The following is a 27,148-nucleotide window of genomic DNA, read 5'->3' on the forward strand; positions in this document are numbered from 1 at the left end:
TATATGAAACAAGATGACATTAAAACAACTTTGGTAAGTATGATTTTCCTATGTACATAATAAAATCATATTGACATGGTTGAGTGCTATAAATTTAGTCACAACTGACAGTAGCAATTTAGAAATTAAAATTAGATCTTTTTTTTCCACTTTGAAAATTCCAATTGCCAATTTTTGTACTATACACAAATAAAGGATTAGGAAAATGTATATCTAAATGCTTATACTGTGTTTCCCCGAAAATAAGACCTACCCAGACAATCAGTTTTAATGCGTCTTTTGGAGCAAAAATTAATATAAGACCCGGTCTTATTTTACTATAAGACCATTTCTTAATATAATATAATATAATATAATGTAACATAAATAATATAATATAATACCGGGTCTTATATTAATTTTTGCTCCAAAAGATGCATGAGAGCTGATGTTCTGGCTAGGTCTTATTTTTGGGGAAACATGGTATTAAAAATTCAAAGTTAGGGAAAAAGACAGAAAAGACCCACAGGAGGTAGAAAGAAGTAAATAATAAAAATATAAGCAAAATTTAATAAAATTAAAAAAAGATAAAATACAATTTGATCAACAAAACTAATAATTGGTTCCTTGAAAAAACTAATAAAATTAAAGAAACCTCCAGTCAGACTGACTAGGAAAAAGAGACAGATAAACAGTATTAGAAACAAAAAATGGGACCATCATCAGAAAGATTAGAAAGATAATAGGGAACTATTATAAATAATTTTATGTCAATAAATTGGAAATTTTACATCAAGTGGAAAATTCCTCAAAAATATAAATTAACATAACAATAAAAAAGAATTAAAATAACCTCAATAGTCCTATACACTATTAAATCATTTGAATCAGTAATTAAAATCTTCCCACAAAGAAAACATCAAGCACCTTTGGTTTTACTAGTGATTTCTACCAAACATTCAAGGAACAGATTAATTCCACTTTTACTCAAACTCTTCCGAGAATGAAAAAAGTAGAAACATTCTCCATCTCATTTCATGAGGTTCGCATATTGATACTAAGACATGTCAAGGACATTACAGAAAGGTACATTAAAGCCCATTCTCACTCATGAACAGAGATAATAAAAATCCTAAAGAAGAAACATTAGCAACCCAAATCAGCAGTGTTAAAAAGAGAATATATCATTACCAACTTGAGTTTACCCAGGTCACAAAATTGATTCAACATTAGAAAATCTATAATGTAATTCACCTCACTAAGGTGAAAAGTCTTATCAAAATCAATGCAGAAAAAGTTTTCATCTTAAAACCCGTATGTAATTTAAATAAAAAAAGAAAGAAAACTCTTAGTAAACCAGGAACAGAAGGGTACTTCCTATTTGATAAATGGCATCTACAAACAAAACACCAACAGCAAACATATGTAACAGTGAAATATTAAAAGCTTTCCCTTTAAAATCTCAGAGACGAGAAGGCTGCTTATTATCACGCTTTCTATTCAGCATTGTAGTTGAGGTTCCAGTAAGCCCAGTAAGACATGGGAAAGACAGGAAAGATCAAAGGATAGGAAAGAAAGAAACAACAAAAATACCATTATTCACAAATGATTTGACTGTCAATAAAGAAAACTCAAAAGGATCTACAGAGAAATTATTAGAATAACAGAGGTTAGCAAAGTTACTGCTATGAAATCAGTATGAAATATTGTATTTTTCTACATACCAAGCATAAAGTTTAAAAGTATAATTTAAAAAATACCATTTACGAAAAAGTAAGACCAGCAGTAAGAACTATTAAAAACACTGATTCAAATCTTGTAATTTTCTGGAGTTGACTATTTGCAAGTCCATCAAAAGGAAGAGGGAGCATACATATTCTACTCTTTTAATGCTTGAACAAAGAAGGACAAGAAAACAGGTTGCCAAGATGCTGGGTTTATATCAAAAGCTGAGAAGTGGTGCAACAGAAGTAAAAATATAAAATATTGCAAATATAAATAGATTTTGTAAAAATAAAAAGTACTGGAAAAGTTAGCTAGAAATTTGAAAAACAGATTATTATACTTTCACACTATACAGAAAACCAATTACTTATATTAAAAACAAAATTGAAAGTAAATACAAGATATATCTTTATAATTTTTTGATAAGGACATCGGAGGTTTGACCCAAACCCAGAAGTCATAAAGAAAAAGGTGAACCACTGTGATTACTTAGAAATTGAAAACTTCTACATGACTAAAACCACAATAAACTAAGTTAAACTAAATCTTTTTTTAAAAAAAAATAAACAATACTGGTTTATTCTGCAATCTGCATAATGTAATTTCTATTGTCAAGTCATTCTTTCCTACATTCAGTAGGGGCACTCTGAAGGGCAACCTAAGTAATGGCTTTCATTTGAGTAAAGTAACGCTAACAACAATTAATACCAGCTAAGGCATGTATGTCTACTCAATGTTTTGTTTTCTAGCCACTGATGAATTGAATACCTTTATTTAACTGAAATATAGGTAAAAATCCACATATATTCAGAAGGAATAGACTAATCCCATTTTTCTCTCAAACAAAGGTATTTTAGGAGAACCTGAGACTCACAAAGATATGCAAATAAACCTGAGTCTTTAATAGAATTTATGTATGCTACTAAGGCATTTTACTTTCTCTTCAGATATGGCTTAACCCATATATGGATTATGTTTCCATATATAAACTGCTTGTGTTTCAGATTAACACAATGGATGCATGACCCTGGACAAGTTGCCTAACTTTGTTATGTGCAGATACTTATGACAATAACTTAAATCCTAGCATTGTGAGAATTAAGTGAGTTAATTCATGTTAAGCATTTAGAATGGCGCCTGGCACACAGTAAGTGCTATATATTTGATATTATTATGGTTGTTATTCTTACTTATACATATAAATGCCTTTATACAAGGAACAATGTATTTGTTCAAACGTATAAATGTATACGTAGTTATCCAGCCACCCAGCCACCCACCAATATTTGTTGTTATGTCTATTCTCTAACAGGCCCGATGTTGAGAAGTAGGGACATAAAGGTAAACTATCCTCCAATTGTCAGATAACTGACAGATCTGAAAGGTCACTTCTGAAGTATCTGTCCTCTTCCACCGTACTCAACATGTTCACTTGATGTCTGTATGTAAAAGAAACTTTAATTATCCTCTACCACCAAAAATCTCCTGCCCGCCTCCGGTTTTCCCCATATCATTATCACTCCTTATATCCAGTTGCCCAAAGCATAAAAGGAGTCATCTTTCATTATTCTTCCCGCTCACTCCACTACCCAATCCACGAAAGTCATGTTAGTTCTAACTTCAAAATATATCCAAGTCTACCTTCTTCTCATCACCTCTAAGATTAGTAGAGCCTCAGCCGTTAGTACCTTGGCTGTACCACCACAAAAGCAGCCTACCAATTGGTTTCCATGCTTCTACTCTTGCTGCCTCCCATCTCTCCTCACCAGAGCTAATGAGCTGCTCCCCATATGCTCCTCCTACTCGAAACTCTCCGATATCTTCCAATCACACTGGAAGGTGAGGAGGAGGCTGTGCTTTGAGAGGAGCAGGGGTCAGAGATATCCCAAAAGATGAGTGTGTGTGCTACGAAACTGGTGTTCTTTTAGGCAAAAGAAACAGTAGAAAAAGGTAGAGAGATGCCTGATTATGCAGAATCTTCAAGTCCATGGTAAAAAGTTTGAGTATGCTAACAGAAATGGGACACTGATTACAATACAAATTATATTTTAGAATAGACGTTTTCTTGTCACAAATCGCTAATATAGAGATAGCTAGTTCAACTATACCTCATTCCCTATTATATTCCTAACACAGAATTGGGGTTCCACAGATATTTGCTGAATAAGTAAATGATTTGCTGTACTGCTTTCAGGAATGTTTTCCAGGTTACAGAGCTCACCATTTTCATATTGCTTTAGCTCTGTTACAAGTAACACAATTTTCTATCAATTTCCAACTTCCTGGCTTCAACATGTGTGAAGCATATGCCAGACAGGTGTGGTAGCACGCCCAATGACAGCAAACAACTTTGGAGTTGTAGCATGTAACTCAGGAATTAACTACAGTAATCTGTGAAATTAATAAAAGAAAATTCTTGCTATATACTTGTCTTTAACTTCACAGTAAGCAGAACTGAAAAGATGAAATTACAAATAAACTCTGGGTTATTTTTAGTTTAGCAGTAGTATGTCATCAACAAAAATGTCTTTGAGCCTATATTCTACCAAGACAAAAATGTCTACAAGTAGGATAAAACAGGGCCAAGTCTAAGGTAAAGCAAGAGAGGTGCCAGGATTCAAAATTTAAGGAGGCATTCACTCGTATTTGCATGACCTTGATATGAAATTTACTCTTTGGGCACTGAACATTAAATTGACAATGAAAGTTAGTTAAGATACGTTTGGCAAAATAGAATGATGCATCTATTTCATGGTTTGGTTAGACAAGAATTAAAGCACTTTCAGTTTGCAAAGGTTTTTTCCAAAGGTATCATCTCATTTTATCCTCAAAATAAATCAGTGACTTAATGTTATCATTATTCATTTTATGGATCAGAAGATTTAGCTATTTTAGTAAATTATGTTTGAATACTGTATTATATACTAAAAATACTTTCTGAGTGTGGGATAATAACATTCGAGATTTATAAATGTAAAAACCAAAACTCTTTTAAGCTTTTTTCTTTCTCTTTAATTGGGGAATATTGGGGAACAGTGTGTTTTTCCAGGACCCATCAGCTTCAAGCCAAGCCATTGTTTTCACTCTAGTTGTGGAGAGCGCAGCTCACTGGCCCATGTGGGAATCAAACCAGCGACCTTGGTGTTATGAGCACTGCGCTCTAACCAACTGAGCTACACAGCCGCCCCTTAAGCTGTTTTTTAAAAATATAAAATAAACAGAGTAGCTTCCTAGAACTAGTTAAGTATTAGAATATTTATGACATTTTTATTACAAATATTTTATTAATTAATTATTTTCATCTTTATCCAAAGGATTTACTGAAAAAAAATCTATATTAACATTAGTTATTAACAAAAATAGCTACTATGTAGTAGATGGTTATTATGTGTGTGCATTTAATTTTCACAAAAACCCTATGATGTAGCATACTGTCTCCCCTTAACAAATGGGGAAAATGAGGCTTATTGGTGGCAAAACAGGGATTTGAACCTAGGCAGTGAAGACCCATAGCCTGTGCTCTGACCTACTATACCTGTACTATAATTTTCATTAATTCTTTAGCATAATAAGCAGCAGCAGCAATTAAACAAGTAAATAAATTAATTTTATCAAGGCAACCCTGGTATTACATACTATTTAATAGAACCAAATGTTCTTGACAATAATTCTTCTAGAAGAAAACAACACATAGCCATACTTAATCAGAGATGACTACCTCCAACTTCTATAATATTTAACATAATTACATAATTTACCAAATAATGAGAGCTTATATAAAAATATTTCCCCCTCCAGGGTAATCATTTGGTACAATACATATTACATATTTAATATGTGATTTATATTAATAAATTATTAATTATAAATTATTAATATAATTTACAAGTTATAATTACGTTTACTTATAAATAAGTTATAGATTATAATTAATTACTGATTATAGTAATAATTATTGATATGTATTTAAATAAATATAAAAATATAATGATGAACTATGTGTCTTCTGACTGTGCTAGATAATTTATATAACCAGGCTGAACAATGTTTGCAAAACAAACTAGTTAAACTTTAGAAATTAAGCAAAACAGGCACCAAATTCTAAGTAGATTTCCATTAAAAGTGACCATTTTAAAGCAATTTTTTAAAAGTCTCTCAAAACAGTGGTCTCTTTGCTAAATTATAAACTAAAAGCAGACATTTTAAAGAACTCAAAAACTTTATGTGATATTGGGTCTTTTTAAAAGTGTTTTTTAAAACTGTAATTCATACAATATGTTCTGTATATTGTATTAATTTTAAAATATTATCTAAAGAAAGGAACTCCTAACTCAAAATTAGCCAAGATTTCTAAAACTGGGTCAGGGTTTACTTAAGGATGTTTGACATACTTGCTCTGGGTAGGTGGCACCAGGGGAGATAACAAAATTTATGCAAGATAGCCACTTTTGTGAATGAAGGATTACAAGAGTCAGAACTCCACTTGTACCAGTACTATCCTCAATGGCCACAGCAAGTATATCCAAGGAGGGCTTGTGCCTTTCTAACAGTCATGACAAAACCTTGTTGAAGAATCATTATATGTGAAATTTACAAGTTCTGTGGGAAAGTTACTCTTCCTAATCTAAAGAAAAGATCTTACTCTAATCAAATGGATGAAATAAGAATATCTACAATGAACATTTGCAAAATGAATAAAAATTCATATAATAGGAGGAAGTAATACTATAAAGGGAACTAATATAGTATGAGAAACAGACATTAAAAGAGGAATAGGGTATGAAAGTTCATGAAAGGAAGCTACCATATCTGAATATGATGAAAGTTCAAGGATGTTTTGCCAAATTTGGAAGGAAGACAGGGTTATGACTAAACAGAAAAGCACAAGAAGGGTAGATTGGAATTCAAAGGTGAGAATAAACATGCTTGTCCTGTTTCTGTGAGGAATCACCAAATTATCTATTAATAATGCTGATGACTAGGATTTGTAAAGTAAAACGAAAACAAAAACAAAAACATATCCATAAATGATCACAAAGTCATTTTCCTGCCTCTTAACGAGGGCCTCTATATCAGAAAATCAAAATCACCAGATTTTTGCCTTTGGGAATCTAACAGTACCCTCTCTTTACCAATGATATATTATTCCATGACAGTAAATATTATGGCAGGTTTAACCTATTCACAGTGCCAAAGTTCTATGACAACAATTGTTTAATGATTAAACATCGTATAGTTTTTAAAAAACAAACCTATAAACTGAAGCCAATACTACTGAAGAATTTCACTAGTCTTGGGCTTTATTGCTTCTACTTCTAGGTGGACCAACTCAGAGTTTCCAGCATTTCCTAATCCTTAAATTCTGAAACTGAACGAGATCTGAGTAGCTTATTAGCTGGGCCTAGGATCCCAGCTACCAGTTTTTGTTGGTATGTACATTACTATTTCTATACCTGCTGTAGCTTTGGAAAGCCCTTGACCATTCTTGCCCCGGAGTCTTAAAATCAACGTTGGCCAGATATGGGTGCAATAGTGAGTTAACATGTAAAAGTAACAGAAGGTTCTTCTGGCACCTTAGTTTCAACACATCATATAGCCATGGCAAGTTGATTTTTGTACCTAATTTCAATGAAAAAATCTACAAACTATAAAATAATAAAATTGACTGTTAAACTATTATACTAAAATCTGTGCAAACAAGCATTGTTAAACTGTGTGGTATGTCTTTAAGTGTTGTAGGAATTCAGAAACTAATGATTAATTTCAAGCCTAGACTATCAATGGCACACAGGTCAGGCTTAGGATGCTTACGGGATTCGTTTTTTCATCTCCACTTTTTAATAAGTAAACTGTGAGTATTACAATATGGGGCATAATTTTCTTGCAAATAAAGAGAGTTTAAAATAAATTTGCTTTCTCTGGTAATTATCTGTTGAACTTTCTTTTTAAGCTCCTTTAATTTTTTAAATGACATTAAAAGTTTTAAAAAATGGAAAGTTAAGCAAGTCTGAAAAATTATTCTTTTTTCCCCTTATAAAGAAACCTATGCCTATGAGTGCAAGTACATTTTAAAATGATGGTTGTTAGCTAAACCAAATCAGAATTAATATTGAGTCTGGTCTTTGGTCATGAATTGTTTGATGCAGTGGAAGAAAGGAAAAGTAGGATGCCTTAGCTCAATCTTTATATATAAAGCCAAAATACCAAATTTTAACCAAAAAATTAAACTTTAGGTCATGTTCCCATCAGTGTATACATATGAATAACAAATATTTGAAGAGAGAAAAAGAAATATGCATTAGCTCTTGGTCCATAAGAAAATGAAAATTAACAGGGCCCCCACCTAGGCAAAATTGTACATAGAAGAAAGATGTCTTCCTTATCTCTTGCTTCCCTCCTCTTTGCCAAACAGAATATAGTTCAAGTTGTCTCCCAAATTCTAACTACTTCTGTTCCAGGACTCAAAAAAAAACCAAACAGTTAATATTTTCTAGAACATGTGACTTTACTTTTCAATTACATTTTATAAGGTGAACTCCTACCTTCTAGCATAACTTGTAATTTACATAGAGGGCTTTATTAAACACACATACCAGGTTTCTCCTCAACCCCTAAGATACTGATATGCCCAGGAAAGGAGAATAATTTGTTTCCCCGACAGTAAGACCTAACCAGAAAATAAGCCCTGGCATGATTTTTTAGGATGACATCCCTGAACATAAGCCCTAATACATCTTTTGGAGCAAATCTTAATATAAGATCCGGTCTTATTTTCAGGGAAACACGGTACCTACATTTTAGAAAAGCTTCTCAGCAGATTCTAATGCAATTCTACCATTCTCTAGCTTCCACCCACCCTATCCCTGCCACTTCTCTCACATATATATACATACGTGTGTGTGTGTGTGTGTGTGTGTGTGTACTGGGGGTGCCAAAAAAATGTATACAAGTGGACACTTTGGTCAGCGTTGTTCAAGCAGTAGTTTGCCGTAATTAGAAGTGTCTGAACGCTGATGGTAACCACTTTGGGCACCTCTTGTAATTGCTGAGGTCAATCATGACTTGTGTTCATCTTTTGTTATTGATATATATTGAGTATTACAATTTTAATAGCTTTTTTCTTTCTTAAAATGTGTATACATTTTTTTTTGGCATCCCCGGTATATACGTGTATGTGTGTGTATGTATACACAGATATCTCCTCCTCTACTATCGCCTTAAGAATGGCTAACTGCATTTTTCTAATTCTGATACGAATTTCTAAAAAGTGACTCACTATCCTTTCTTAAACAACAATACTGTAACTGCACAATTGCATGTCTTTTAGGTTTCAAAAGACATCTTTTCAACCAGTTCCCAAATTTTATTTCTGAGAATACTAATAAGCCAGGAAAATTTGACGTCAGTCAGATGTAAAAAGTACAGCCTTTATTGTGAAATTCAGAAATTCCATAAATCATAACATGGGCAATAACCAGAAGACTTTTGGTTCTCATTTTCCCAGCATTTGGGCAAAAGTGATGACAGAGTAAGAAGACAGAATATTAGAAACATTTCATTAACTTTAGTTTATGAGAACTAATTTTTCACTTTACATCAGACCACAGCAAAAACTGCGTGTTGATTAGCAAGGGTTATGCCTGATCTTGATAACTATGATTAATGATTCAAAGTCAATACCACATTACTTCATAATCCTATTTTATTTCCTTCACTATCAAAATTCTGTCTTCATGATACTTTAAATTTAATAACAGTACTAGTTAATGCTTATTGAGCATATACTGTATGCCAGTTTCTAGGCTACATATTTTACATACATTATTTTCATTTAATCCTTATAATAAGTCTATAATATAGATACTATTATCCCCACTTTACAGATAAAGATCCTGAAGCACATAAGAAATTTATCCCATATGATACGGCTAATAAATGGTTGAGCAGGGATTCAAACCCAAGTCTACCTGTTTCTAGAATGCGTGGTGTTAGCTACTACACTACTTTTAAGTCATGTTCATTTGCTCATTTTCTCCTTAAAACTTCTTGCTTATTGTCATTCTTTTAACTGTATTTCCATGTTGTTGTATTCTCCTACAAATTGCTCCACGCCCCACAATTCCATCTATTTTTCATTCACTCATCCATTCAACAAATACTCACATTCTGTGACAAGCACTAGAAATGCTAAGAAGACTGTACCTATCCACATAGGGCTGTTGTGAGAATAAAATAATTTACACAGAGGTTTGGTACGCACATGGCACATAATCATCAATCAGTTCTGTCCTCAAAGAGTTTATTGGTAACATTACTGAGTGCCAAGCAGAGCACCAAGCACTTTATACTCCATTCTCACAATAAACTCTAGGAGGAAAGTACTATTTTTTAAATGTCAATTTAAAAGTGAAGAAAGGTCAGCAAAGAATACATTGCCCAAAGTCACAGTTAGTAAGTGGTGGATCCAGGATTTGATCCCAAGCTTTTTGGCTGCAGAGCCCTTGTTTTTTAACCCCCATGCTACAGTTTCTAATCTAATGAAGGAAAGAATTTAAAAATCGCAGTACAGAGTGGTAAGTTGCACAGGGTGCCACAGAAATCAAGAGACCGGTACCTAATCCAAATTAAGGAAAACTTCCTGGAAGAGGTTAAGCCTGAGTTGAGTCCTAAAAATGAAGTTATTTTAAGTGAAATAAGCTGGAGAACACAACTCACTTGTAATCCTCATAGGATTGTTCTGACAATTAAATGAGATGATAAGTGCGAAATGCTCAGAACCACCCCTGGGACATAAACTTTTAAGACAGAAATAATTAGTTCCATGAAGCTAAAACACAAATTGCATAGCAAGGAAATAGCAAGAGATGAATTCAATGAAGAATTTTAAGCAGGTGAATAAGAGTCCAGGTAGGACTTAGAGAGTTCTTAAAATCCCAGTGCCTCCCATATAATGGACACTCAATAAGTTTTTCTCGAATATTATATGACATAGCCATATCATGGGTTGAATTAAATACAGCAAAGCACAAAGAAGAAAACTGATGATCTAATTCTCTCTCCAATTGACACCAAATATCTACTGTGGCATCTGGCCTCCAAGAAAACTGCAATAATACCTGCCACTGGGTATTTACAGCCTCCTGCATTATACCAGGGTTGGTCTGTGTGGTCATGGCATACAGCAAAAGTGATGGCATGTCACTTCTGAGACTAGCTTATAAAAAACCTGCAGTTTCCGCCTTAGGCACTTTCTCTCTCTAGGATCTCTTGCTCTGGGGAAAGCAGCTGCCATGGAGTGAGCAGCCTATGGAGAGGTTCACGTGGCAAACAAATGAAGCCTCTGGCCAACAAGAGCCAGTGAAGAAGCGAGGGCTGCCAACACCCACGTGAGTGAACCTGGAAGCAGATTCTCCAATTCCAGTAATGCCTTAAACTGTCTACAGCCTCGATTGACAACCTGAGAACCTCTCCTGAGAGAACCAGAGCCAAAAGCATGCAGCTAAGCCACTCCCAGAGTCCTGACCCACAGAAATGGGGCGAGATAACAAACGTTAGCTGTTTTAAGTTGTTAAGTTTTGGGGTAACTTCTTACACAGAAACAGATTACTAACACAGCAACTGATTTTTTTTTAACTGTAAATTAAAGATTTAATGGAATATTTAACTTTCAAAAATTTATTATTCGTCTCTGTAGCATTATTTCCAACCAGGACTCAGACAGCAATTTTCTCTTGGACTCAGGCAAGCTATCTCATGCCATTATGTAACTACTTAAATTAACTGTAGCATAATCACTCTTTGGACAATACTTCACTCTGTTTTGCCGCCTAATTTTGTGAAGTCAGCAAGATTAGTATAAATCCCACCGAATAAGTAATATGGACAGAAAGAGTAGAAGCTGTAAGTCTACTCCACATCTTTCATAATTAACATACATTTCTAAAGCAAACATGAACTTCTCCAGACAGTAAAGGACTTAAAAGCCATTAAGTCAAGGTGTTCCTAAAAGAAATTCTGATTATCCAATTAAGTACAAGGTCTCCAGTGCTGGTAGAAATATTAACAATAGAAGAAGCGGAAGACAGGAGTTGCTATTGTTTTCTGAGTATTTTAAGGAATATCATTGGACCTACATTACAGGAAATGTTTTTGCACTATCCTAAGCCAAATCACGATAAGACCATTTTGCTTTGCAAATAGAAACTAGAATAGAAAATGTGGGGCATGACGTGACCTTTTTGATAGTTCTTTCCCATTAATTTAATTACTTCTTTAATATTGCTGTTCCTCCGGATCCTTTTGCCAATATGTATGCTGGTTGAGCCACTATCATGGCTTTAATTTTATCTATATTACTCCTAAGTCTACATTTCTGACAACAACTACTCTTTCAAGTTACAGATCCATCATTTCCAACTAGATACCTCAGATGTCCACATGTATATATGGCAAACATCTCAAATATTAACATGGTCATATTAACATGAACTCATTACCCTCATCACCAATCAGCTATGACTCTTTCAATATTCTCTTTGGTTAACTGTTATTAACCACCTAATCACCACAATACAAACCTTACAATTATCCACAGTTCCATCTAGGCATCTAATTTTCTGATTCATGCATTTACTTTTAACATATTTATATCTTTATGTTTAAAATTGGTTTATTATAGATAGCAGAGTTGGATCTTGCTTCTTTTCCCCAGTCTGACAATCTCTGCCTTTTAATTGAGGTGCTTATACCAGTTATATTTAATGCAATTATTTATATGGTTAATTTAAATCCTATATCTATTTGTTCCACCTATTCTTTGTTCTCTTTTTAACAAAGTGCAAAAGCAAATTAATGGAAAAAGGATAGGTTTGATGCTGGAACAACTGATTACCCATAGGCAAAAAAAAATAACAAAAACAACCTTGATTTAAATCTCAAACCTTGTACAAAAATAAACTGAAAATAGATCATGGACTAAAATATAAAAAATGAAGCTATAAAACTGTTTTTTAAAAAGCAAAATGAAAATCTAGAGTTTTTAAATGTGACACCAAAAGCATTATCCATAAAAGGAAAAATTGATAAACTGGACCTCATTAAAATTAAAAACTTCTGCTATGAGAAAGACGATGTGAAGAGGATGTAAAACAAAGCTACTAGAAGAAATTATTTGCAAACCATGTACTCAACAAAAGACCAGTAGGCATATACCGAATACATAAAGAACTCTGAAGACCCAGTGGTTAAAAAATTTCAATCCAATTAGATATTCTTCAGTGCGTGTATGTTTAAAGAAAACTATAGTACATTCATGCTGAGATATTAGTCATCAATAAAAAGGCATGAACCATTGATATATGCGATATCTTAAATGAATCTCCAGAGAATTATTACGCTCAGTGAGAAAAAAATAATCCTAAATGATTAAGCCTGTTTGATTCCATTTTGAAATAACAAAATTTTAGAAATAGAGGGGATGTGAATAGGGCCAGGGGTTAGGACAGGTATGGGGGGGCTGGAGGGATGTGGGTGTAGTTGCTTATATGATGGAACTATTCAGTATCTTGACTGTGGGGGTGGATAAATGAACCTACACATTATTGTCAGGCCAGGCTGCGAGGTGCCTTTTAGCTGGGGTGGGGCAGGGGAAGGGGAAGGTAAAAGGCGAGGTAATGGTGGAGTCTCCCTACTGGTGTCCCTCCACAGCCCAGCTGTTTCTGGGCAGCGATGGGGAGTCTCAGGCCAGGCTGCCCGCTGTGGCTGGGTTCCTTCTGCTGGTTCCATTTGCTGCCCCAAGCCTCCTGCTGGGGGAAGGGAATCTCAGGAATCTTGGGCTTGTAGGGTAAAAATACCTGAAGCAAATGATTAATGCTATTTCCAGACATTGCTGGAATCGTGAAATAAGCTGTCTGTAAAAATAAATAAATACATAAACAAAAAATCTCCCTTTTCATTATTAAGACTGAATCCTAAAACAGATTTACTTAGACTTCTAACTAAACCTTTAAAGTTTCAATTTATAATATGATCAAATGCAAGGTTATTACTGAAGAAATGACTTCTACTAATTATCAATATTTTAAAAACATATTTTCATGTAACATTTAAACAAATATTGAGGTAAGGAAAACAAAAGTTTTAAGATATGCTCCTCCTCAAGAAAAAACTAATTCAAAGCTGATGAATGGAACACATCTGAATAAGCCAAACTATCCATTTCTCTAGTTCAGCTGAAAAATTTCCAAAAGACATCATTGTTTTATCATGTAGAGCATTTCTACTAAAGGGAAAGACTGCATTTTCATTAACAGTTGAAACAGTTTTATCAAATACGAATTGTGTTCTCGTCATAGGATTTGATAGTGTTTCTGACTAGAATTTTAAATGGTTTAGTTTAAGTAAGTCTATCCTCTGTAGCATACTTGTTTAAGGCTTATTTAGTGGCAGAAATTCTCCAAAGAAAATGTTTGCCAGGTTCATCTTCAAGAAGTATTTGAGGAAGTCCTTGAAAAAGCCTTCTCTATATTATGAAGCAAGGCAGCAGATTCTCAACTCTCTCTTTCAGACACTATACATCTTAGGGAAGAATGTTATTGCTTCTGAACAAAGACTGTTTTTATATTTACAAAGTAGTAGACGACGTAAAGTGACTTTACATGTTTTAAAACATCAAAGTACATTTTCCTGTTTGACCTAACTGTATTTTTCCAAACAGAAAAGATCATACGCATTTTTCAAAAAAAAGATTAAAGTCTAAAGTTAATCTATTCCGAACAGTTTACATTTTAGATATGTCATAATAGAAGATACTGAGGCTTCAGTGGTTTACAGGTATATTCATGTCAGAAACTAACTTAATTTTTCATATTGTTTAGAATGGATGGTGGCTAAAATCACTTTGAGAAATTTATGTTAAGACAATTTAAAAGATACAGTAGAAAGTGTTCTTACCTAAGAGCACATAAAAAGAAAAATCAGTGTTTCCTTCCAAACCTTAAAGATATTCTCTGATTTCAACTATGTAAACATAACAGCAAAATCTTAAACCCAGAACCTAAATGTCAATAGATGGATGAATAAAGAAAATGTGGTACACACACACACACACACACACACACACACACATTACTCAGCCATAAAAAGGACACTATGTTATTTGAAGCAACATGGATGGAACATGCAGGCATTACACTAAGTGAAATAAGCCAAACAGAGAAAGACAAATGCAGTGTGATCCCACTTACAAGTGGAATAAAAACAAACAAATGAGAGCTCATACATACAGAGAACAGACTGGTGGATGCCAGAGGCAGGGGGTGGGGAGTACGCAAAATGGGTGAAGGGAGTCTAAAAGGTGTAAACTTCCAGTTCTAAGTCCTGGGGATGTAATATACAGCATGGTGACTATAGTTAATACTGTATTGTATATTTGAAAGTTGCTAAAAGTAAACTTAAAAGTTCTCATCACAAGAAAAAAATGTTGTAACTACGTATGGTAGTGGATATTAACTATACTTAATGTGGTGATCATTTTGCAATATATACAAATATTGAATCATTACAATGTATGCCTGACACTAATATAATATCAATTGTATCTGAAGAAAAACATATTTAAAAAACCTGGAAAATTATAAACAGTTGATTATTAGAGTAGTAGAGTTACATTATCTTTTTCCTTCTAATTTCTTTCTTTCTCTTATTAGTGTTTAAGAGCCTTAATAATGTCTCTCTTACATCTGAAATAAAAAAAAATTATTCCTAGGAAAAAAATTTTGAGAACAAAACTTATAGAATGATGTCATTTTATGTGCTTAGAAAGTCAGCAGAGTTGGGTCAGAGAACAGTGAAGTCATGGTTCCAGATGGCAGTAGGGCTGGGTAATGGTCTTGTTGAAACATGAGAATAAGGCTAAAAGTTGACTCTTTAAAAGGACAGATACAGTGGCAAGAATATGGAGGTAGATCCAAAATGAGGATACTATGTTATCATGGAGAAAAGACAAGGGGGTTGTAAGTACCGTAAGGATCCTCGAAGCTTATTCAAGATATATACGACAGATAATTAACTGAAGTCAAGGAAGTCAGTTGATATAGATGGTTCAGATGTCACTGCTATCAGGAAAACTGAATTCAGGAGAGGAACATTCAGTCCTTGAGGTAACAGAGTACTAGCCAAAGCATCAAGAAGTAAAAGACAAAATAGTAACTGTACAGGGAGATTGAAGTCAGGGTAGGATCTGACTTGAAATGGAACTATTTACCTGGGGCTCTTTTTTAATGAAAGATAGGTTCTCTCCTACGAGTGTTTAGCTTGAAAAACAGTCAAGTAGCCAAAAATAAAAACAAAACAAAATTCCTAGTTTCTGAGGTGTCATGCAAAACAAGTATCAGAAGTAAACATGGAGAATTTCATCAAACTGAAACACTATTTAGAAATTTCCAGTTGCCATGAAAATCGTGGGAACATGAACCCAGTGAGTGAAGTTATAGAAGATGAGGCTGGAAATACAGATTGGAGACCTTTTTAAAGACTGTTTATCAGTTAAAGGTTAATTCCCTGAGTTATCCACATGATCCATTCCTTCACTTCTTTCAAGACTCTGTTCACATGTCCCCTTATCAGTAAGTCCTTCTTAGAACTCCCTATCTAGAACATCCCCCTTTTCCTCCTAAATGTATTTTTCTTCAGAAAACTTACCACCCTATGATCAACTGTATTAACTTTATTTATTGATTGCCTGTCTCCCCTAAATAAACTCAGGGATTGTTCATTCACTGCTGTATTCCCAGCACCTACAAGAGCACGTGGCACACAGCTGGCACTCAGTAAATATTTGCTATTGAATAAACAAATAAATATCAGCATACCCAGAGAAAATGATAACTTAAGCAGGAAAAAATTTTCAATGCTCCTATCCTATTTCCCTACCTGTATAACCAGAACAACAATCCAGCTACCTTTTTTTCTTGGTCAGGTTGAAACAATTCACACTTTTGTTTATAACAACAAAACGCTGGGCTTTAAAGGAGGCCAACAAAAGTCAGTCCTTCCGGTCTTTTGTTTCTAACCTTTTTGAAGCAGCAATGGTAGCATCTCAAGAATGTGAAATTAGTTGATTAAAATGATCACACTAGCAAACTAATGAAAAAGTGACTGTGGAAATTTTGTTCTGGGAATGGAGTACTACGGCTTAGACTCTTATTAATAATAATCATTAATATACCTTTGAGTATCAGTATCTGTTACAGAGTCAGTTTCTTTCTTTGAATTCTAGTTGGGTTAAGAGCAAAACATCTGCACAAATGCTTAAAGTCAAATGTGTTTCGGCTTTTAAGTGTAATTTTAATAATGTTCATAGACCGAGATCTTTAAAATTTGCGATTTGTGTAAAAAGAAAAAAAAACAGAAATTTAATCAAAATGCCTACTCATTTTTATTTTGAAGACCAAAACTTTAAAAATAAAAATATTAATTTGGGTATCTAAAATTGAGTGAAAAGAAAAATATGATATGCTTGTTCAGATCCTGTTCCCATTTTCTTTGACTAGGTGTTAATTTTTATTGATTTTATTCTAATACATTTCTATAAAAAACTGGCATTTAACTATTATAGAAAGTGCAATATGATACACTGACATTTCTTTGTTTATGGTGTTTCTTGCAATAAAATAAAATTTAGTCAAATGTATCTTTTTTTGAAAACTGCAGACTTCATATAATACTTAGAAAACCTTCAATACTCTACTATTTTTAAGTACACTCATTTTTTTTTCCCTAGAAATTTTATGGAGTCTTTGCTTTTAATGGAGTCATTTTATACATTTAAATTCTTGATCTAGTTTTTTATTTTGGTTTTAAAGAGTAATTTTAAGTACACTTTTGTTTCAAATTGTTATCCTGATGACCCACTAGCATTTACTGAATTATCCATATTATTCTTTCTCCACTGATTTGAAGGGCTAACATTACCATATATTATGCTCCTCCTAGGTTCTTGGTCTATTTCTGGGCTCAACTTTAATTAAGAAATGCAAATTAAATAAGATACTACTTTTGATCTATTAATTTAGAGAGGGTCTGGTAATAACTGGTTTAGGTGAGGGTGTGGGGAAACAGGTACTACTGATAGCGATACAAATGGGAAGGGAAAGGAAATTTTCTTAAAAATAAATTGCTGGGTTATACAAACACACACACACACAGATATATTCAAGAGTTCTTTTATGGCCTTTATGAAAATTTTGGGTCTTTTATTTCCATCTAGATCATGATTTTTCCTATGTTTATTCTTAAGGTATTTTATACTATTTGCTGTTCTAAATTGAATCTTGTTTTCCATCACATTTTCCAATTGATTGTTGCTGATACAGAAGTTGTCTTATTTGATGAGATTGTCACCACTTAATCAAAAAAACTAAACAGGAAACCTTTTTAAAATGATACACACATTTTTAAAAACATGTTACTTGAGTTTTTAAAAATATAAAATGTATATTTATTAAAAACTCTATGTAGGGTCAAGGTTCTTTTTTGAGTAGAGTTCCAAGTTATTTTTCTTCTATAAACCCACACCAAAAAAGTGTGTTTATGATTTTCACTATGTGTAGCAGACATAGAGACATTTACAAAGCAATCTTAACTACAGAATTAATCTTTTTAGTTTCTTATGGCATTCCTTGTGAATCTTTAACAGAAGTATGTACACATCTAACTCAATGACATATTGTTAACAACTTCCCTCTAAGTTATCCCAAAGCACTGAACTTGGTTTTCCTAAAAACGACCTTTTTGCCCTTGTATTTTATAACATGTATAAGCTGCAAACATAAATTTGGGAACAAATACGCTTAACTTTTAATATGCATAAAACTTCATTATTGAGAACAAAAGAATTTGGGTGTATTAAATAACAGCTTTCTAGACACAAGCATTTAGCTTTCTAGAAGCATGCTGAAAGAAAGAGCAATCCTTCCCTATCTCTACCCCTCAGGAATGGGTAAAGTCAGTAAGTGATTACTGAAATAAAATGAAGATTCCCTGGATTTCTGATAATAAACACTGGTGGAAAAATGTTAAATTTATTATTCACAGAAAACCTTTGTTCTAATTATTTGAAAGAAGCACAAGTATTTCCTTCTTCTGTATAAAACTTGGCACAGTGCTTTTTCCAATTCCAACCATTTTTCTTTAATCACTAAAGATGAAGCTAAAAACGAAGCAAAGTTGCAGTATGATTTTAATCTAAAGAAAAATGGAAAACTCTAAAAGATTAAGTTAAATTTATATAATTTTAGAATTTAGTGTTTCAAACAATGTCTATATAGTGTACACATCTAAAAACAAAATTTTTGTTTGCTTAACAGACACCTAATGAATCAAGGTTCCCATTTTATGTCAACAATTTAAAAAAAGATTGGAAGATATCTGTTATAATGGGAAAACTTGACTACAAAACTAGAATTCTACTTTCAGCTCACTATGCATTTACTGAATTGCATTCTTTAATTTGACAAACGTACAAGGAATTGGGCTGGGTACTTAGTATCTTATATTCTCAAATGTTATTTTTGGTACAAAATGTTATTTTGGTACAACAATTATGGCCATCAAAGCTTTTAATGAGAGAATAAGGTTTTGATTAATTCCTCTCTGACAAATTTTACAGTGAAAGAACATGGTATCCTATTTGTCTCTTGGAAAGGAAAGATGTTTTAAAGAAGCGTGCTATAGGAATATAAAAGAAAGGCTTTTTAAAATGTTTAATCTTTATAGTATAACAAAATATTAACAAAATTCTTCTTATGAGACTCCTGGCTTAAGCAAAGAATATTTCTTATACAACTTGGTTTCAAAATCAAAAATCCTTAAATGTAAAGAATGAAAAGTAACTCACTGATTTGTTATACCTAAGAGTGAAAAAACCCAATCCAGTAGCTTAAGCATTCAGACTATTCAAAGAATCAGAATCAGACATAGAAGCAGGAAGGGACCTTTGAGCAGTCCAACTCCCTCATTTTATAGCCAAGCCAGAATCTTAGAAAGGTCATGTGATTGTATATTAAGCGTCTCTGATCTACCTGTGCTCTTTACACAACACTTTCATACTTCCCTATTTTAAATAAAAAATTATAGATTTACATTTGTTGCCTATATACACAATTCTTTTACTGCATTCGTAAGGATCTGCACTAGCAACTAATAGTCTAGATTCCTTCTAGTTTATCCAGAAAAAAGTTTCAAAATATTTCAGAAATATCCAGATATTTCAGAGGAATAGCTGCAGGATCTTCCAATCCTTCATTTCTTTAGATCTGTGGCTTCTTACCTGTTTTTAGTCACAGGATATCCTATTTGACAATCACTTCAGGCCATGGACTGAATCCTTGTGGGAATGTGTATGACAGGGACTTCAGAGATTTCAAGATCCTCATGTAGAGATCCTCTGCAGTATACTATCAAACTTGCCCCAACATTAAACCAAATTACCACATATAATTGGACTATATTAACCTACCAACAAATAACATGTTTTCTCAGAACCACAATTTGACATTGGGTGCTTTTCTTGAATTGAGACCCAACAGGAAAAGGCATATGTCCTACCAGTAGAAAACAATCTGTGGGGGCCACTGAATGGTTCATGTGTAAAGATTCACAATCTATTTCTGAGACAAAGGAAAGCTTTCCCCTTGACACTTGGGAATGTTTTCCTTCATTAAATGAAAACTACATAATCCATTATGTTTTCCTTTTTTGCTTTGTGTCAAATGCAGCAGCTTCCCTTAGCCTAGATTTTTATAACATTATTTCGCACAATGCCCTTCACAACCTTCTCTTTCCCCCCTAGCACCTGGATTTTATTCTTTTATTAATCTGATGTGAATTTGCATTTTAAGATTTTATATATTTTTTTCTTTTTGGAAACATTTACGTGTTCAAAATAAGTAATTTTTAGAATAGTGAATATGACTAATGTTTAAAATAGTTTCTCTCACATTTAAAATGTTTCACTATTCCAGACTTTCTTTTAAAACTTGTAAAATTAGGTATTATTTACATATAATAAAATGCTAAAATCTTAAATGTTTACTTTCATCAGTTTTGACATTTTAAAAGTATAATCTACTTTAAATTCATTTTGAATGCAAGAAGGTGTATAAATAAATAAATAATTAGTTGATTCATTCAAGTTGATCTGTGACAATTCTGGCAGGAGGAAACTAGAAGAGGGTAGGACCAGAAATAAGAAGATAAGATGTTACAACTATATAGATCACAGCAAACAGGTTTAGTCCAAAAGGGTGGCAGTGAGAATAAAGAGGGGGCAAGGTAAAACTGATAAACTATCAAGGCTAGAAATAACCAGTATGAAAAAGAAGAAAAGGAAGAATGGCTGAAGAGCCCAGTTTACACATTTGTTTAAAGTGGGTGTTCAATAAAGGTTTATTTATTCATTCGACAAATATCATTATGAGCCTATTTTAAATCAAACATGAAAAATCAGATTTCTTGCTGCTTCAAAGCCACAATTGTAGCAGAAATTTAGTCAAGAACTCAGAAGTTATCCAAATCCTAAAACTTCTAATGGTTAACTAATAGAATATTACCCTCTCTAAAACCGATAAAAATTAGTTATACAACTAAATGATTTATACCATTACTGTAATGATTAAGAAAACCTCTACTTTTTGGCCAAATGGTTATTTACTTGGTTTCTTGATGCAAGTAAAATCTGAAAAGTAATGAGTTGCATAATGAGATTCACTAAATTTCAAATCTGTTATACATGTTACTTTACCCCCTTAAAAAATCCCATATAAGGAATAAGTTGATTCACAGACTTAACTTTCAGAAGAGTACAAAGCTTGCATTAAAATAAGTTTGGTCTCAGTCTACCGAACAAAAAAGGACCTATTAAATATACTCCATTCCTTCTATTTATTTAGCTCCCTTTGTAAGTAGCTACTCTATTTATCAAATATTAACTGAAAATTTTTTCAAGGTATCTAACTTTACTTTGGTTCCTTAATTAGAAGTCAAATTAAATATCTCCAAAAAATCCAGCATTCAATGATCTTCCTTGTTGAAACAGCCCCTCTACTATTGCTCTTCCTCAGTAGAAACAACTTTAACAAAATTCAAGTTTATTGATACGGTTTATACACCAGCAAACATGTGAGTATCTACTAAGGGTCAAGAATTGTGTAAGAGTTAGAAATATAAACATATAATAATATACTGATAACAAAAAGCTTACTTCAATAGGGATCTATCCCTTTTTAAGCACCAATAACTCAAGCATGATAGAACTACAAATGAACAGCTAAGTAAGTGAGTAAGAAGTCAAGTGAATAACAACATTAATATGTGGAAGAATAGTCCAATGTAGAATTTTAACTCTTCGTTTGAGAAAATGCCATATTCAAAATGAAAATAGAAATAAACAAAGCAGGGCATATAAGTACTTAGATTTCATTATTTAATGACTAAAGGGATTATCAATTTGAAAGTAGATCACTAAGAAACTATAACAAAAAAAGTTCTCTAATGAGAATTCAAGCTTATTAACTACTCCTCTTTTCATCCCTCAGTTTCCTCCCAACTTCTAACATGATATATATACTACCTTTTTTTCTATATCAATGAAATACAAAGAAATTCAGCCCATTAAAGTTTTAAGTTTACTGATTCTAAGTAATACTCATTTTTTGTCTTACTTATGATGAATTTCCTAGTCAAAGCAATAAAAATAGATTACAATATAGGGGTGATTATTAACAAATAAAAGTTGCGGAGCACGAGAGTGCAGCTCAAATTAAAAAGGCACAAAACCAGCATAAATTATGTTATTGCAACATATTATATTTAAATTAGCTAAGTAATTTATAAAGAAAAAAAAATTGCTCTTAAGTTCTCTGTATTTTTTTAAGTGATACAGAAAGAAAGATTGCTCAGCCCAAATTGAACCAAACTAGAACATAACAACAGTAGAATACAACAGAATCTAGCCTTTTCTGAAAAATAGTAATTTAAAATAAGAAAACCATGTTTGTGACCAGAGATTGTGATATCTTTAGTTCTTTAGGAGGAAATAACATCTACATTCAACTACCCCATCCCACATACTTTCTTCTTCCAATTTCTCTGGGCTTTAAAAAAATGAGTAAACTTTAAATATAAATATAGGAGCTTTCAAACGAAGACAAATTTGAACCATGTTCCAATATATCGTTAATGACATATATTAAGAGGGGTAAGTAGAGGGGGGGAATGAATATAAAATTCCTTTGAAAAGATGCAGTTTCATTCTGTGTGTAAGTAAGATTAATGACACACCAAACATAAACAATTCTTGAATATATTCTTTAGTGGCGGGTAATTTAAAAATTGCAAGTTCCCTAAAATATTAACTCAATTTTATAGGAAAGAGCAAGATGTTAGTAAATTGTTTATCAAAAACTAAAGAGATCCACGATTGGAACTACTCACAGTCATAGCAATTAAAGTAAATTTAATCTTGAGGAGTAATTATGAAAAACAGAAGCCAAGAGTGGCTAAACTACCGCCAGTCTTTCAAGCGAATCCTTTTCATACCTGAAGATTAAATTTCTTTCAGTCACTAAACATTTTTTTTAATGTTATACTATCACTTTCAATTTAAATATACACACTCATATACATTTTATTTCTTAAAAAAAGTCAGATCCTAAACACAAAACCAATTAAGAAAGAAGTAGGCTTAATACTGACTTGTTTTTTCTTTCTCAATTATAATTTACTACCAAAAGAAAGAAAAAATAAAAGGAAAGAAAACTCCCTGAAAGGTGGCCATCATTCCAGAAGGCATTTCTGCATAAAAAATTAATGGCCAGACGTTTCTGCTAAACAGTGACCATTTGCAAGCCTTCTAGGTATATACCGGTACTCTCAGCAGACACATTATCACATTAAGGAACTGCAAACAAACCTGGCTGAAACCTTCCTTTGTCCAAGCCCAGCCTCTTTTCCTGTGATGTCACATTACAAATCCAGCTAGCAAGCCTTTCTTTTTTACTTCAGAGAAAGTCCATCACACGATACAGCTGGCAACAGAGGAAAAGACCTCTTTCAGCAAGAGCTAACACGCTCAGGAATTTACTTCGGAACTTTTAAAAGACTCCTGCTTACCACCATCTGGGATCCACTGCTGGAATACCAAAAAGGAAAACTTCATTTAAAAGGATCAAGAAGTAAATAAGACCAACTGGGAATGTTTAACTCTCTGAAACTCTGCATTGAAAAGCAAAATAAAACAGCCAACTTTCGCTTAAACATTTTGGAGCATGAAGAAACTTTAATTTTGGAATATCATTTTGACTACTGAAATACAAGTTTACCAGACAAGTACATTTATTCTGTCTCGGGACACAGCGCTTCTCTAAAATTTATAATTCAATGGGTTGGCTTCACTGACTACATTTTTCAAAGGTTGCTCGTTGGTTAACTAAACCCTGGATTTACAGATTTTCTGGAGACTAGAAAATGAGACTATTTTCCTGTTGAAGAATCAAGTGGAAACTTTATAGCAAAAGATTTCATGTTTCTTTTGGAGGTTCTGGAGAAAAAGGAAATATTGATAAAACCACCCAAAGATCCAAAGAGTTTGCAAACACATTGGAGGTTTTAAAGTGGCCACAATCTGAATACCAAAACAGGCTGCTGCAAACCAAAGGACTTCAACATTGTAAGCTGGACCTGCCTTTACAATGGTAAGCCTTAACAGCTCCAACTGCTCCTACGATGATTCCTTTAAGTACACTCTGTATGGGTGCATGTTCAGCATGGTGTTTGTGCTTGGGTTAATATCCAACTGTGTTGCCATATACATTTTCCTCTGCACCCTCAAAATGCGAAATGAAACTACAACGTACATGATTAACTTGGCAATGTCAGATTTGCTTTTTGTTTTTACTTTACCCTTCAGGATTTTTTACTTTACAACACGGAATTGGCCATTTGGAGATTTACTTTGTAAAATTTCAGTGATGCTGTTTTACACCAACATGTACGGAAGCATTCTGTTCTTAACCTGCATTAGTGTAGATCGATTTCTGGCAATCGTCTATCCATTTAAGTCAAGGACTCTAAGAACTAAACGAAATGCAAAACTCGTTTGCTTTGTTGTCTGGTTAACTGTGATGGGAGGAAGTGCACCAGCAGTTTTTTTTCAGTCTACCCACTCTCAGGGTAACAGTACCTCAGAAGCCTGCTTTGAAAATTTTCCAGAAGACACATGGAAAACATATCTCTCACGGATTGTAATTTTTATTGAAATAGTGGGATTTTTTATTCCTCTAATTTTAAACGTAACTTGTTCTAGTATGGTGCTAAGAATTTTAAATAAACCTGTTACACTAAGTAGAAGCAAAATTAACAAAACTAAAATTTTAAAAATGATTTTTGTACATTTGGTCATATTCTGTTTCTGTTTCGTACCTTATAATATCAACCTTATTTTATATTCTCTTATGAGAACACAGACATTTGTTAATTGCTCAGCAGTGGCAGCAGTAAGGACCATGTACCCAATCACACTCTGCATTGCTGTTTCAAACTGTTGCTTTGACCCAATAGTTTACTACTTCACGTCAGAAACAATTCAGAATTCAATAAAAATGAAAAACTGGTCTAGGAGAAATGACTCCAGATTTTCTGAAGTTCAAGGCACAGAGAACTTTATTCAACATAACCTACAGACCTTAAAAACTAAGATGTTTGACAGTGAGTCTACAATATAAGCTGCCTGAAAACTGGGACTTCACTGGGGACAGAACCTCCAAGTTTCTTCAACTGTGAAAAGGTTTTTTCTTGGACAACTATTTCTCCACCTCTGAAAAAAATAAGCACGTGGACATTTTAAAGTTTTTAGTATTAAAAAAAGTAGTATTCAATGTGTTAAGCATTCAAATGTATTCTATTTGTGTATACACTCTATTTTATTTTTCTTAGCCATTTTGATTTGTACCTTACTCTTCATTAAAAAAAAAAAATCCCTAAAAACGTTGTTCAGTCTACAGTGACTACGATTTAAATCATGTGACGACTACCTGTACTGTCTTTGAAGTTCTTAATAATTTTATACTAAATGATTTACAATTAAAAGTTTTGTTTAATATTTTTATTCGACATATATCTAATTTGTTTTTCTGAATTGAAACTACTAATCATGTTTCTTAAGTTATAATAACATAAATGAGAATGGAAAGTAATTTGAAAATAAGCATTTTTGGAGTATTTTTCAAAAAAATAGCTAAAAATGAAGTCTTCTGTAGAATAATCAGTAACGTTGAAGATCTTGCGCAGTTACACTTACAGACAAGATTCAGGGTTTTGTCTTTGTACGCAAATCATAAAAAGCAGACGCTATCTAATTATATAATAGTATGCTTTAAAATTACTATTTTGACCCATTGTCTGGCTGTAATAGCACTCAATTTCACAATGATGTGTGTGTGTGTATATATATATATATATATATATATATATACACATATATACACACCACAAAAATTGAGAAGAAACTAACAAAATGTTATTTTGCTAAGTAAATGTTTAAAAAATAAAACACCACTAAAGGTATATTTTAAAGGTATATTTATTTCATAATAAATAACTTGTATTTTAAGTATTTTAGGTTAGAGAAACCCGATGGATAGTGAGATAGTATAATAAAATACAATACTTGGCACTGAGAAAGGGATCAATATAGGTATTACTTCCCTTCCATCTTTTGAAAATTTAAAGCCAGATAACGAATAGCTGAGATATTATTCAAGTAGGCAAAATGTTGCTGTACGCCAAAATAATTTATTAAGTAAGGACATAATTCCTTGTATAAAAAGCAGCAAAGCTACAAGGGCAAATAATTAAGTACAACTACGTTTTCATTTCACTAAATATAAAAAAGGTAGCACTTTGAACTATAAATAGATATGCTGTACCAACTACACTGAAGCTTTCCTTTTCCAACATGTCTTTGTTTTCATTCAAGCAGTTCTCCAAAGTTAACTAAAAAAGAGTATTTTTAAGAAAAAAAACATGTAATTAAATTCAGCATTCAAACTATCTGATATTTACATCTTAATCTTTAAAGTCCTGAATATCACTTTGGACAAATACTCTTAAGATTTAAATTTAATTTTTGCTGTTCTCTGGGTTTAGGCTGCAATGATTTCAGAGGAATCATAGTTATTTGCCATTTCAATAAAATAACAGTAGGGGATTTTCTTTAGGGAGGCATGGTTTCCTTTAGATAAACCTAAAGCAAAATAAATCCTTAAAAAACAAACGAACAAACAAAAGAAAAAGAACTAGTGAAGAAATTAAGCATTGTCTTTTATATTCCAAGAGAAGTATACAGGTATATGCTGTGCACATATTTTCTTTAATTGACCCTTAGTAC

The 27,148-nt window shown here is 32.8% G+C and overlaps 2 protein-coding genes across 2 annotated transcripts in view; one reads left to right on the forward strand and one right to left on the reverse strand.

Annotated features, from left to right (window-relative positions):
* Nucleotides 1-27,148, reverse strand: part of RB1 (RB transcriptional corepressor 1) — a 154,421-nt gene that overhangs the window by 16,737 nt on the left and 110,536 nt on the right. The window lies entirely within an intron of this gene.
* Nucleotides 15-25,619, forward strand: LPAR6 (lysophosphatidic acid receptor 6). Its single transcript, XM_033104562.1, has 2 exons — nucleotides 15-33; nucleotides 23,767-25,619. The coding sequence occupies exon 2, from the start codon at nucleotides 24,453-24,455 to the stop codon at nucleotides 25,482-25,484; it is 1,032 nt and encodes a 343-aa protein (XP_032960453.1). The 5' UTR covers nucleotides 15-33; nucleotides 23,767-24,452; the 3' UTR covers nucleotides 25,485-25,619.

The sequence above is a fragment of the Rhinolophus ferrumequinum genome, chromosome 4 (assembly GCF_004115265.2).
Source record: "Rhinolophus ferrumequinum isolate MPI-CBG mRhiFer1 chromosome 4, mRhiFer1_v1.p, whole genome shotgun sequence".
Lineage (NCBI taxonomy): Eukaryota > Metazoa > Chordata > Mammalia > Chiroptera > Rhinolophidae > Rhinolophus > Rhinolophus ferrumequinum.